Source organism: Spea bombifrons, chromosome 4, assembly GCF_027358695.1.
Source record: "Spea bombifrons isolate aSpeBom1 chromosome 4, aSpeBom1.2.pri, whole genome shotgun sequence".
Classification (NCBI taxonomy): Eukaryota; Metazoa; Chordata; class Amphibia; order Anura; family Pelobatidae; genus Spea; species Spea bombifrons.
This window is the reverse complement of record NC_071090.1, coordinates 11,363,856-11,379,040: the sequence shown is the minus strand read 5'-3', so window position 1 is coordinate 11,379,040 and position 15,185 is coordinate 11,363,856. Positions and strand designations below refer to the sequence as shown.

Genomic DNA, 15,185 nt, shown 5'->3' with positions numbered 1-15,185 from the left:
CTCAGCATGTAAGGCCTGATAAAGCGTGACACGGAGCTCTGGCCTAGCAAAATACCAGGGAAGGGGGTATATGAGTACTGGGTGTACCCCCGATAACAACCCTGGAAGCCAATGTGTATAATTCACCCTTGGTAAATGAGCAATTATTGTTTATCTGTTATATCAAACTATCCAGATTTCCTGCAAACTATGCAAGTCTTAGTATCAAAGTACCCCATAGACTTTATCTGAGAAGCTTCTTCCTGAATATGTAATAATATGTAGTTTACATATTGAAATATCGGTGATGATGGTAGCGCTTGGTACAATGCGCATTGTTCTGAATTGTTGAACTTTGACCATTTATTGCAGTGATGCATTTTCTATTTTTAATTATTGACAAATCCAGTTGTCTGTTTTTGTAACAAATTACTCGGATATCTTGTAAACGTTCATGCCATTTTCACATTTCAATATGTATCTTGAGTAATGTTAAAACAATGTTGCATTAATTGGAGCAGTGTTTATGTATAGTATATCATTGGGATATTACTAATGTAATATATATTTTCTGAAATTACAATAGGAAGTGACACAAGTCAGTCGGTAGTGGCTTCACCAGTTTGTAATTTCCCGTCCATTTGCTTCCCTATAGTTCTTAAATTAAAATTCTTCCACATGCATAGATTAACCTTGAGATAAACTGGTTTGACCTAAAAGGCTTTCCTTGGTGCTGTGTTACTGATGGGCACCACCATAATATTTGGAAACAAAGGAATTCTACTGTTAAATTACAAGAAACCTGAGAGTGCGGTGTGTTGGTGTGCTTGGCATGTTGTGTTCATTGAGTATCTCTAAGCCTTCTCTGTCTTGTTCCCTGTTGAGTTTCGATTGCTTTTAACCCCTTCAGGACCAGCGTTTGCGTACTGCGTCTTCACTCGAAGACCGCAGTTTTTTAAAAAATATTTTAATTCCGTGCTCGTGATTCGATTCAAATCGATCACGTGCACGGAATTGAGGGGGAGTGGCTGCTACGGATCGCTGGGGGCACCCAGCGTTCAGTAGCAGCCGCCCCTCGCGATCTCAACGTTCATAGCGACGCATCATCGATGGCGTACCTGGTAAGTCCCGGTCTGGCGGTGACCTATGACCAGGAAGTACCAGGTACATCCCAGTCTTGAAGGAGTTAAACATGCTGCTCTTATGTTGTACTGATCCACTGATAATTTAAATAACTCAAAGAAGCTCTGAATAGATTTTTGATAGAAGTCACAGGTTTCCTAAGCAGTGAGGGATTTCAGAGAGGTGGGCCAAATCTTTTTATATACATTAGTGTTTATCAATGTGTGTCTAGCCTTCTACTACTAATGCATTTGGATAACTAAATTATCAATAAGAAATATAAAACTGGTAGTAGTGCTCAAATGAAGTACCTTACAGAGCGCAAAAAGAAAACATTACATATACAGTACCAACCCAAAGGACTGTTGGCTCTTAATTGGTTAAATTAAAAATTTGAAAACCAAATACAAAAATGAAATAAAATACCAAATATGCCAAATTTGTGAATCGTATAGAAAAATAGAACTTTATGGCAGATGAGATGATCGACCCATCCAGTCTGCTCTTTTCCTGATGTCAAGACCCAGACCTTAATCACACCTGGATCTAGTCTTACATTGAGGAATGTTTAAATTCCCTCTACGGCTTCGGATGTAAGGCTGTTCCACTTGTATTGCACCCTCTCGGTAAAGTAAAACGTCCTTAAATTACATCAAAACCTTCTAAGTAGGGTATTGCCCTAACCAATTTTGTTACAAAATTAGCACATCACCATTTTCATTTATGACACAGTCTGCATTAGCGCTGGTGTTTTTTTCCCCCTCTGACAAGTTTAGGTTTCTTTTGAACTTTTGTCCAAGCTCAAAACAGAAACAGTTGTGTTCCAGTAAAAAGAATTGCAAAGGGTGTGACATTTCCTGTCGGCATCATTAAAAAAAAAAAATAACCTGGAACCAGTTCTGCTACTCCAACCTTGGTCTTTCCATCACTTGTAAGATCGACCGCATCACTCATTAAGATCCTCCGCCATAGGAAATATTCAGAACTAACAATGCCGTTCTCAGGCACTTCCGCTTGTAGACAAATTGCTTGTTCTGAGTTTTCCATCAAAGCCCACAAATCACTCCAAAAATCCGACAATTAGCCCTGTCAGATATTTATGTATTATTAGTAACATTAAAGAAATTATGATGCTAGGTTTTACTACTTTATCATAAGCGACATTTATATACTGTTTTAGCGACAAATATATTAGTAAGGAAAATTTATGTCCCTCCTATTTTATTTCAAGTTCAAATGGAAGGTTGTGCATTACTTTTTTGTCTGTTTTCTTTTTGTATATTTACTCATAATGTCTTATAAGAGCAAATTCATTTGATTCAATTTTTAACAGGGTATGTTCAATCAATTAAAAAAAAAAACTATAAATAAAGCCAACTAGATTATTTATTATCTCTGCAAACTAGGACAAGGTACACATTTTATAACCTAATAATAAGGAAATACAATATTATCTGAGCTGTAAATTTTACATAATGATACTAGACGTTGTAACTGACCCTTTCTATTTAATATATTAAAATAAATTGCACCTTGTTTTTAAAATATGACCATAGGAACATTTTCAGATAGATTTGTGTTCTCGGGGTTTCAGGTTACTATAGTTTCTGATTACTAAGGGGAAATTGTTCTCCAGCTATCTGAAACGGTACAAAGCTACAAAAGGGACTTCAGAAGAATTTTCAGACATTCTTCAACAATCTATTTGCTAAATTCTACAATGTCTGATTTAATGCCCAATAGACTTTGAGGAAAATGAAATTGTACATTTGAATTGATTTGGAAGCTGGCTGTCCTTTTTAAAATGCTCTCTAAAAGTCTCAGAATTTTAGTACATAAACTATTAAAACATGGTATTTTATTATATTTAAATTAAAGAAACCGTTCGAATAAAATAAACCGTCTCAAAATGCTGTCTATTGTTGGAATTGTCTTTTTGTGGCATGAAGCGTTTTAAATCAATTCAGGCAGCAGCTATTAAATATGCAAAATACAGTTTTCTCAAAAGTTTTTTTTTTTTTTTTTTTTCCATTACTCTGTATGTCGTTTGTCTAAATTAATTTGTAGCCCAAAGAAATTATATTCAAGAATTTTTTTTTTTTGATATGAAGCAAAAATACCATACATATGACATTGTTTGTCTTTAGACACGGGGTTTCTATTTCCTTGAAACGGAACACTGTCTTTGTGCGGTATAAAGTCCTGAACGAACCTGTTAAGTGGTTAGAACATGTTAATCCGTGTATGTGATGACATGAATATCCATGTTAAAGTCTCTTAATAAAAAGCCAGGATTAGCCTACAAATGGTTCCTTCGATTCCCAGCAGTCTACACGGCAATACATGATTACAAAGATATGATGCACAGGAGCGAACCTATAGAACACAATCAAAGCTTTGTTTGTAGCTCGGGGGCTGCCCAGCTTGGACTGGATTTTGAGAGATAATTCAAACTTGTGAATTATTTACACAAAGCTCTTGACTGTAAATAGTGAGCTTAAAGTGGATCTATCTCCAAATCCTGATATGTATAGTTTAGTAAATGATAATGGTATTTACGGATAAGCATTAGCCGTGTGTGCCAAAACAGAAAAACTGGCTGGGATCTTAAATTCTAGTTCATCAGTTTGTATAGTTAGAACTTTTTGACTTTTTAGAAGAAATGAAGTCTTGAGTTTGACGGCATCAAGAACCGTTTAGCCCATCAAGTCTGCCCAGACTTTGGTCTTAGATTCACAACAGCTTTATGCCTATCCCATGTAAGTTTAAATTACCTCACTCTTTTAGCCTCTACCACATGTGCTGGTAGACTGTTCCATTTATCTACCACCCTCTACCTAGTTTTAAATTATGACCTCTTGTTCTAACATGTGGCCTCCTTTGAAATGAACTTCCCTTCTGTATTTCGTTCCTTCCTTTATGTATTTTAATGTTTTTTTTCCCCCCCTAATCTGTACATATTGAGATTCTTTAATGACTTATGAAAGCCCTGTCTGCAGATACCACTAAACTTTAAAATAGTCCTCTATTCTCCAAGACAGTTGCGCCAATTGGAAAACAAAAAATAAAACTAACAGCTTTTTTAAAAATAAGGATGATTAAAGCTACATGGGGGATAGAGCCACTGTTGTGGTTGAAATAATTAGTTTTAACTTCTGCAGCGTTTTGCACAGCCACCTGCATCTTTGATCAATAAGAAGCATTGATTTCTTAAGGTATTATTACAGATTGGAATTACTCAGAACCTCTGGGCATTCTATTCGTGAAAATATATGGGAAGATTGAAGACCAATGCGCTTTTTATCATAATCGGTATGAAAACGTTTTAATTTGTAGTAGGTTTAGGTTTACGAAGCTTGCAGGACGCACACATCCGCTTACCACTGATAATCTCATGGAAGCTCTGTGTTCCTGGCATTTGGAAATATGCCTTTACATGCAGATCTTATTTGTGGTCTATCTCTAAATGTTATGTACAACACATCTATTTAACCTTACACGAGATTGCAATTTTGGCCTGTATTTAGCAAAAGCTGTAAGGAAACATTAAGTATATAATTTATAATCACTTCCTGACCCAATCAGCTGCTGGAGCACAGGAAGGTTAATTTAGTGGAGCTTTTAGCCATTGGCCCACCAGACTGTGTCAGATGGCCACTCCAGGCCTGCTTTATAGAGCTGTTTCTGTCACTTAACCCTTAGAGTACGCACCTAGAGTACGCATATTATACACATGGCTGAAGTAGCAACTGCCTACTGTATATCATACATGGTGGTCACTTCCAGTTTCTTGCATCCTCATGACAATCAAAACAGCTGTCCATGAGTGGTGATCTGGGTACTGCACCTCTTACCCGAAATTTGTCTAAAGGCTGTCTTGTACAGCGGGCAATTACTTTCAATGGATCCATGTATAAAGTGGATATAGCGGCAAACGGTGATTATTGTTGACCTTATTTGCAGGCGCCTACCGAGAATCCCTTGTGGTTGTGGCAGCACCATGAGGTTGTCTGGTGTCTGTAGATGAGTGTTTAATAATGCTTCTACTGCTATATAATCACATAAACATACACATACCACTCTAACAAAACTTACACATACTAATGTAATTTTCAAATAAGTTTTTAAGATGCATGGGTTTCTCCCCATTTAAAAAATAGGGCCCAGCATGTGCAGTGTACCCAAACATTACACCATGAAAATGTGGCCCTGCTTAAAAGATACCAATTCAGGTTTTCCCAAACATTTTTATTAATATTTTTAAAAAGACTAATGCAATATTTTGTTTTAATATGCATAAAACAAACTACACCAGAACCTGTCCAATCAGGCACATAGTTTAGCTGTAGGCATAGTTTGATGTACTTAAGTCAGTTCTGTTACTACCTTGAGGCCCTCACAGATGCATGGGTACAACAGTGACAATCTCAGACCAGGTGGCATGAATATAACAGACATGTTAATTCCAGCAGTTGTGATGCAGGCAGTGGGAGCCATTAATCAGTTACAGTATTCTCCTGCTCCTTTTTAATAATTGTGATCGTGTATAAGCAGGGATTCTGTCACTTTCTGGCCCAGGGGGCAGGCAACGCAAAGTGGTCTCTTGCTTTCCCACCCCCGGTAACTAACATACACTCTGGCACACATATCTATACACATGCTCTCACACACAACCTTTCAAGCTCATGCAAACATACACCCATATTAACAGACACTCATACTTACACACACTCTGACACACACACTCATGCTAACACACTATCCCTTTAACATTTAAACATACGCACTGTTGCTAACACACACTCCCTCTTATACTTAAACATAGAAAGTCAAACATACATACTCACGCATTCGCTCCCTATGTCCTCACTTCACGCCTACTCATTCTCTCCCTCACTTTCTTATCTTGTCTGGCATTGAGTTTTTGCCTTTACCGCTGGGGTCACATAACATTGTGTTACATGACTCCCTCCACATTTTCATCCCTGCGTGTGCACGAGTCCAAGTTAATCCAGATTTCTGGAAGAATTTTGGACCGGTCTAAAAGGTAATGGTCCCCCTGCCCCACAGGCCAACCTGTCTATGTGCTTAAGCACTACAGAAGAGATCTAGTCTGCCCATTTTATCTGCTATAAGAATGTATTTGGTACATGGTCTTGTCTTATATATTTGAGCTAGTATGCTCAAATTCCCTCACTGAATTAACCTCTACAACCTCTGTTGGAAGACTTACTCCACTTATCTACCACCCTCTCTGTAAAGTAAAACGTTCTTGCATTACATTAAAGAGTGACGCTGCCTTTAATTTGTTAGACGGCTTTAGCATCCCTTTAATGAACTCTATATGTTTATCTACCTATTAGAAATCTATAATTAGAAGCATCTTGCCGGGTGCGGAAGGTAATATGAATAGAAGGATAGTTCCTTGGCAGCTATTGAAACGCTTAAGGTAAAATTCTCAAGTTGGTCATGTGAGTGCGTGTGCCAAATGTGTCACTGAGGAATTTTTAACTGTGATATGTCTGATGTCACAAATGTTGCAAAGCATCTCATTAAATCTGTCATGGCATACGCAGGTGATTTTTAACAGTCGGACTAGTGTCATTAAATGTTGACAAATCAACAGCAGTATGAGCTGAAAAGTAGATGCACATTTCTCATTGCTACAGAAACCATTTGCTACTAACAGGAGTTATGGGTTTACATCACCACAGGCTGTATTGGCTTGCAGAATTCCATAGATCGCCAACATTAATGCCAGTTGGGATAATTGGGTGACCAGCTGTGTTTCTTTATGCTGGAATTAATTCCAAGATTAGACAATATCCAGACTTTCATCTATTTTTGGGCTACCAAGAGCTCCCCATGAAGCTCAGTGTGTCAAAGAATGACCATGGCAGATCTTTTTTGTTGATAAAAGCTGAAACACTGTATGATATCCCAACCCTGCATTTGCTGCGCTTCTCATCAGGAAGAGGTTCTACTGGGCTGGCTTGGAGTGAAAGAAACATTTATAAATTAAAAACTTGGGTAGTTTTGTAGCCATGTACAATAATTATTATATTAATTTTTATAAGGTAGTTTTACTTCATATAAATGACATAACCCCTTCTACCAAAATTGGACCAGAGCTGCCTGAATGAATATTCCCTTTAAATACGTTTTACATAGTAAATGCATGTATGACTGTGAGGTAGAATTTTGATTGTCCCAAGAGCAGGGGACGGTTTGTTTTTTACAGACCTGAGTTTAATGATGCCTTGTGTTTCTGAAAGGTTTTTTGAATATTTTTGATTGAACCCTGATTATTCGCATCAGAAAAACTGTATCTGTACCTGATTGGTGTGGAGCTCGTACAGATTTGTTGAGGGGTCTATATTGTCAGGATCAAGAGCTAACTTCATCCTAGCCATCACATATTTATAATCTGGATCAGAACTATAACTACAAAATTTGAGAATGGATTAAGAATGGACCATAATGTGGTAGATCCACCATGATATTGCGTCTACAGGATGGTAGAAACTTTTGACCTTCCTTGCACCTATCAATGTGTGTCAGCCTATGAACGTGATGCCTATATTGTTACTGCTGCATTTCAACACAAATTGCAGTTGTACTATCCAATCTAAGGTTCCTTAGCAGTAGACCAGACTAGCTAGTAATTAATAATCTTCTGGATCTTTATCCTGATGCTTCCATCCGCATTCTACAATTGTGCTAGAAATCTTAACAGACAAATACTTTAGGCAGATTATTAGCTGTGCATAAATATACATTGTTTTCTTTCTTTTTACCAATTCTTCTTTTTCACACTGTTTTTCATTTGTCTCTGTAGCAATAACTTTTGAGATAAAGTTCCACTCTACCGTTGGATATAACTGTTACAATAGCTTGGTACAAGGACTTCTAGTTCCTTTTTGTGTCACTTTCTGCTTCTGAATAATAACCATTCGGTGTCTTATTTATTTCTGACATTCTGTTAAATGTCAAGTTGATAAGAGCTGAAAAAAATAGGAAGAAAACATATAAAGGGTTGCTTTTAAGATTATGAATGTAGAAAATTAGCGGTTTTGTGGACATTACTTTAAACTTAATAAAAAAACAAAACTGTTCCTAATTAAAGTCAATGCTTAATTCTACCTATATTTCTTTATACCTGCTGAGGGATGGTAACAGGGCCGGCCCAAGACAAAATGGCCCGCCCTCCCATTATCTACCCTTCCTCTCGCTCCCTCCCTGCCGCCCCCCCATTATCTACCCCCCCCCTTGTACTTACCTTTCAGCAGTCCTGCGGCGACTCTCCCTGCTCGGTCTCGGTGCCGTCTTGTAATGCTGAGCGCCGGAAATGATGTCATCTTCCGGCGCTCAGCATTACAAGCCGGCACCGAGACCGAGCTAGAGGGCTCACACAGGAGAGAGAGAGGGGCCGCCCCTTCAAAAGTGCCGCCTGGAGCAGTTGCCCCACTCGGCTCCATTGTCGGGCCGGCCCTGGATGGTAAAAGGGGATTTTGGAAGATCCTCCCACATGTTTGCAAGGGGACACCATGAAAATGTAATGGAACCATGCAGCTATGACATGAAGTGTATATGATGACTGGATTGTCCCTTTAATGCATGTATTCATTTTTACTTTGAAAAATGTAAGCTTGTCGTCTCTCATTTGCTGAAACAGATATTTAGCAATTAAGCAAAACTTTCCTCTTTGCCAGGGGCTGTCATGTGGAACCGGCTTCTGTGCCAGTGGTGTGTACAGGGTATCTCGGTTGTTAACCAAAGCTTAAATGGGTCTGCTCCTAACACGTGTCCCTACCTCACCAGGTTTGTTCACTGAACCAGTGATTTCGGATGCAGCCACTGGAAAAAAATAGGCACGGTTGTCTTTTTAGTACACGTAGACATTTTCATTTTTTACGGCTCTATAAATATTTTATTATCATTTGTCTGTTTGTATTGTTCGTTTTTCAGCCTACCTGCATTTTAGTGTCTGGCTTGCTTTAATCTGAAATTTTATACGGTGCAAAGTTTGCTTCTTTGAGGATAATTACTGACGTGTATATAGCGTCACACCCTTAATTATTCTGTTATCTTTTATGATTGCAAGTAGCACTCTGACCCACAAGTTTTGTTTCCTGAAACTTGATTTTTCCATTCAAAATATTGCTCTGAATTAACCACTTAATGTTCCATTATGCAACACTAATAAGTGGTCTGCTGTGTATGATCAACTGAGGAATCGTCTATTTTGTGGGCCCGGATTTCCAATACCATAACCCCCACAACCAAATAAACGCACGGACACAATTTGGATAAAAATTGGCCACAGATTTTATTATGTATGGGAAACAAAACCACAACGAATCATTAACACAAGTCATTGCCAGAAATGCCACCAAAAGTAATACAGAGCATGCATGCCCCTGTTTTCCAATCACCCCCCTGAAAATGACACCCCCTTTCTCATACATATAACACCATTAACCCCAACAGCAAAACCAATCGGTAAGAGTCTAACGAAATGCACCTTTCCCACACCAGGTTCTGAGCCACAGACCAGCTCGAAACCACCAACACCAACCAAACCAGCAACACACTATTCCTATTAACCAACCATTTTTCCCCCCACCTTACACTGACCAGCCCCACCACTGTGACACTGGCGTGAAGAACCTTGGTCGCACTACTAACAGGGAGGGAGGGAGGGTGTTTAAATTCAGGTGAGAAAAATGGAATAGAAGAGACGGTTACAAAATGGAGGGACTTATTTATACAGGACTTCCCATAGTCCCTTAACCAATGTCCCTACACGCCATTATTCTAAGCCCACCTCCTCACCCAGTCAAGGCCCCTTTTACTTAGCTGTACTGTTACATGGGCTACGTTCTATAGCTATGGGCTATAACTGCATGTTATGATAAGAACACCTAATGGTACCTAATTTGCAAAGAATATATTGATTTTTATTTTAACCTTCTTTCCCATAAAAATAAAGCTCTGTGGTGTTCAATAGCAGGGTGTACACACAATCCTCTTTATTCCGTGTTAAAGTGGAATTCCCCTCTTGCCAACCATAATTGTGCTTTTTTAGTAAGTGATGGCAGACTTTGGACTTGCTTACCGGTTAAACTGCTTCAGCTAATGATGAGCAGCATATGAAAAAACCGGAGTGACTATATTTGCGATATAGGCCGGATATAGGAACGGAGATTGCAAGCCTTCTTGCAACATCTGTCATAATGTCATAGATATGTAAAATGAAATTGTGATGATTTAAATGATTTGTGTGTGTGTACATTGGTGTGTCTATATGTAGATATATATAGATATTTATAATAGCTGAACGGTTGGTTTCTCTTTAACACTCCCTGTACCTATTTGCACGAGCATATTTTGCATTACAGAATGTAAGCGAGGTCTTGGGAGCATTCATTGGATATTTTTCATTATACAGATCGTGCTATGTTATTTTTTATTTTTATATTTAAATGTGCACACTGTGGATCACCATTGGAAGAATACAGATGATTATCTTCATATTAATATAAGTAAAGTGTCTTTGTAAATGCAGTGAATATTTGCTCATCCTATATTGTATAGTTTTGTCTAATCCTATTTTTAAATACAATGGGAGTTATCACTGTTTTTTTTTTTTTGTTTTTTGAAGCACAAAGCTAATTCCTTCTTTTTGGTTACATTTTAATATTACTTTTCACCTGCACATTTGCTAGCAAATTATTTGTAGGTAACAAAAGTCTACACTGCTTTTGTTAATAGATTTATTCCAAAATAATAATTATTATATCTTTTACAACGCGGCATTGTAGAGAGCATTGCCTTTGCTATCTATCTGTGTATTTTGTACTTAAAAGTTTTTCAGATTTCTTGTTTTATAACTTTATATTTGTATTTTTTTTTTTTAAAATAGTTAAACTAGACACTGTGCTTGACCGTTTGTTCCTTAATTAATATTTATCCAGTGGCTAATGCACATTATTATTATGATTGTGATTATTTTGGATAGCTGAATGCATTGTGTTCTTCTAAAACTGGTTACAAACTGTAATAGAGTTGGTAATCACTGCAAAAACGCTACACTTACCTTTGAATTCACAATTCTGTCTATGGTGATGAGGCTGTTAGATGGACTTGTAAAATGTATTTTTTACTGTAATTTGAAAAAGCCTCCAATCTGCAATTTTTTTAAACAACTAATTTGTTTTCTAGCAAAAGGGACACTTCACTCCAGTATTAAATTTAGTGTGAAATACAGGGTTGAGGTAATGAGCACTCTCAAATGGTACATATTTGCTACCGAGTACCTTCATGTGGTTATGATGTCCTGACCCAATAAGCAGCTGTGAAAAACATTAACTTTTTCAGCGTAAGCCAGTTATTTTTTCAGTGCCCCCAAGCCTTTGATAAGACAGTTGGATAGTTACAGGAAATGAGATGTATCTCTGAGAAGCTAAAGTTATATACTATAGTAAATACTATGTGTGTAGTGCTTACGAGTTTTATACACTGGTTAAAACGACGTCATTTTATAGTTACTTGAACATATAGTAAAAACAATTCTTCGTTACTCGACGGTGTATTTGTGTGGTTCTACTTAAGCCTGGGGAAACGTTCGCCAACCTCCTCCTATGGTGGTCTGATGGGGATATGAAATCTGGGCTGTGGGGCAGATCTCTACTGCTACTTGTGCCCGCTATGATGTCACACATTACCCTGCCCTGCGACTAGAGTTTTGGTCAATTACACCTCTTAGTACATATCTTCTTCTGTTGTTTGAAGCAGATTTCCTTTGGGTAGGGTGTTGGGTAAGAAGGGGGGCTAGGGACAGGACCATCGGCCTTCCTTCCATTCACAGCCACCTTGTGATCCATTAAAGCAGATCTGATGCCTTATCCCAGCAATCCACTGAAAGGGTGGTAATGATCCATACTGCAAAAAAGCACTTGGCTTTGGTCATTTCTTCAGCTGCTTACGGGAGGTCTTCCGATCGCATTTGTGTACTAGCGACAATTTGCATTTTAAGTGTGGAAGCAATTAAATTGTTCACAGACAAAATAGTTTGCCAAGTTTCTTCTGTTCACAAGGAAGCGATGTTGTCACAATAAAGGACATTTGTATTTCTTAAATATCTCCTGTTATGGTGATTGCTGATTTAAATGAAGGATATGTATCCTGTCACCAGCTGAGGACTGGAAAACTCGAATAGTCAGTTTGGCCAGTTTAAGAGTACAATAACATGCAACGGTACATTCTTGGCGTCGGTCAGACAATGCTAGATCTGACTCAGCACAGATAAATGTATTTGTGACTTTGATGTTAACCTGGTCCTCAGAGAGGTAATTTTATTTTCTTAAATGCTGTCTTAAAAAAAAAAAAAAAAAAAAAAAGACCCCCATGTAATAGCATAATTTAAAAACCATGCATATCCCAGAAACATTTTATGTATCTACAGTAGGAGCAACAGAATGAACTTTCTTTTAAGTTCTCTTATTACCGTAGTATATTCCAGTTGTGATGCTAGGCTGCTCTGAATTAATATTTTCTTTGGCAACTGCCCCGAACGTTGCGCTCACAGCACACCTAACCCAAATGGATCATCGCAGGACCCCTAAAAATACTTGCTGCCGACATTAATTATATATACAACAAGGCCAAAGTATATCCAGGAAGGCCCCTGGCCTTTTATAATAAAAAACCCAATTTAGCAACACTGTGTAATCTGGTCCTACTGTAGTTACAACCACAGAGGAAAGCGAGATTCTGTGGGCACACCGTGGGCTTTCCACTGGGATATGCCATCAACATATTCATGTTGCGTCTTCGACTATGATGTTTTTGTTCCGTTCCATAACCGCAGGACTGGTGCTCTTTGAAGTTATGCTGGTGAATGCTGCTCTTGGGCAATTGGTTTCATAGCAGCGCCTGGTTAGGTTTCCAGTGACCTTTATGGTATCTCTCCTTAGTATGATATTTCATATACCTAGGTGGACATGAAACATGAACTCTTCCTGTACAAATACATTTGCATGCGAGGTGTATGAAATTATAAAAGTACTGAATTGACTCCATAAGTCATATTACTTGGTCCTTCATTTACGTGTAAATAGAAACAGACAGAGAGTGTTTAAAAACGCATAGACATCATTCTATTCCTTGATTACATGGATATACTTTTAAGATTGCTTTTTTAAATTAAAAATACCCGGTACTAAATCGTGGCAACCTGTAACATTTAACCCCTTAAGGACAATGGGCAGTCCCAAAACTCATTGAAAACAATGCATTTTGAGCCCATACATGTACGCACTTTGTCATTAAGGGGTTAAACCGAAGAAACGTTATGGATTTTTTTCTCTATGTATCTATGTGCTAACACTACTATATGTGTTCATATTGCAATGGATTTATTTTTTTTATTCTTTCAGGAATGATCACAGCTATGTTGAGAAATGTTGGAAAGATGTACGTGTTGGAGATTTTGTCAAAATTTTCTGTAACGAAATCATTCCTGCGGACATCTTGCTTCTATACTCTTCTGACCAAAATGGGATTTGTCACATAGAGACTGCCAACTTAGATGGAGAGACCAATTTGAAGCAGAGACAAGTTGTCCGAGGCTTTTCCAATCAGGTAAGAACTACGAGAGTTTCATTATAAGAGGTTCCACTTCTGAAAACCTGTTCCTTTCTAATATATTTGGTAGTATGGTTGTCATAAAATAGGTTGCTTGTAAGTTTTAATTTTTCCCATAACTTGATCTGCAAATACAAACCTCACCTACAAATCCTAGAAATGTCAGGGTCTGAAAGGGAACACCTTTAGTAGGTTGGGGTGCATGTGGTGGGAGGTGGGTTTTTAAGAAGTTACCTGCAAATGGACAGTTGATCAGAAACCAGGACTGTCATTTGAGAAACAGGACACCTGGGATGTTTATTATCCGCTAATAAAATTCTCGTGGGTGAAACTTACCGTACATGCATGAGGTCATGTCATGCACACCTGCATGTATATATGTATAATTTGTAATATTTCAGCTTTATTATTATTTACACATATTTTTGCCTTCCTTAGCTGCAAACACTTGTAATATAATATAAAGATAAGAAAACAGTATTTCTCCTTTGTTATTCATTGACATGAATTCATTCTTTTGAAGTGTTTGCATCCAAAGAGGGAGCCGTGTCATTGCTTTAATGTCTCTTAAAGTATTTTGAAATAAATTAGTTGCACGATAAAATTCTGCATACAAATGTTGACCTCTATCTATAAGTATCTAGAAAACCACCAACTGATTTCAGGAACTAGATTAACTAGATGTTGTGAAAACATAGAAAAAAAACCCAGTGCCTGAATACCCTTCCCCTCAACCTTAAGTGCAGTATTACCCTGCCTTTAGACCGTTACCCAACGTCTTGGTACGCTATATGACCGAATGTATGTGGACATCCCTCCTAATTAAGCTAAGATGTTTTCAGCCATATCTATTGCTAACAGGTGTATGAAACCAAGCACATCTCCATAGATGGGCCATACTTAGGAATGACTTTTAACGTGGCACTGTCCAGGGCCGGCCCAAGACATAATGCCGCCTGGGGCGAAGTTTAAAATGCCCCCCCCTGCTGACGCCAGGGGTCATTATTTACCCTACCCCCCCTTTGTACTTCACTTACCTTTCAGCAGTCCTGCGGGAGTCGTCCTGCTCTGCCACAATGCACGCTGCTTTACTGCCGAGCGCCGGAAATGACATCATATTCCGGTGCTCAGCATTACAAGCCGGCACCGAGACCAAGCTAGAGGGCTCGCAGAGGAGAGAGAGGGGCGCCGAGTGGCGAAAACCACTCGGCGCCGCTCTCTCTCCTCCATTTAAAAATAAATAAATAAATAAAGGGCTTGGGGCAAAGTGCCGCCCCTTCAAAGCTGCCGCCTGGAGGAATTGCCCCACTCTACTTCATGGTAGGGCCATGTCATAGGATACACCTTGCGCAATGCCAAGTGTCGGCTGGAGTAGTGTAAATCACACCGCGTTCCTAGAAGAGTGTTGGCTGTTATAGCTGCAATGGGGCACTCAA

The 15,185-nt window shown here is 38.5% G+C and overlaps 1 protein-coding gene across 1 annotated transcript in view; it reads left to right on the top strand.

The window, feature by feature from the left end:
- Positions 1 to 15,185, top strand: part of ATP10B (ATPase phospholipid transporting 10B (putative)) — a 124,783-nt gene that overhangs the window by 78,966 nt on the left and 30,632 nt on the right. Inside the window, exon 4 of the mRNA XM_053462249.1 lies at positions 13,542 to 13,746. Coding sequence (XP_053318224.1) covers positions 13,542 to 13,746 — 205 coding nt within the window. The remainder of the gene's footprint in view (positions 1 to 13,541; positions 13,747 to 15,185) is intronic.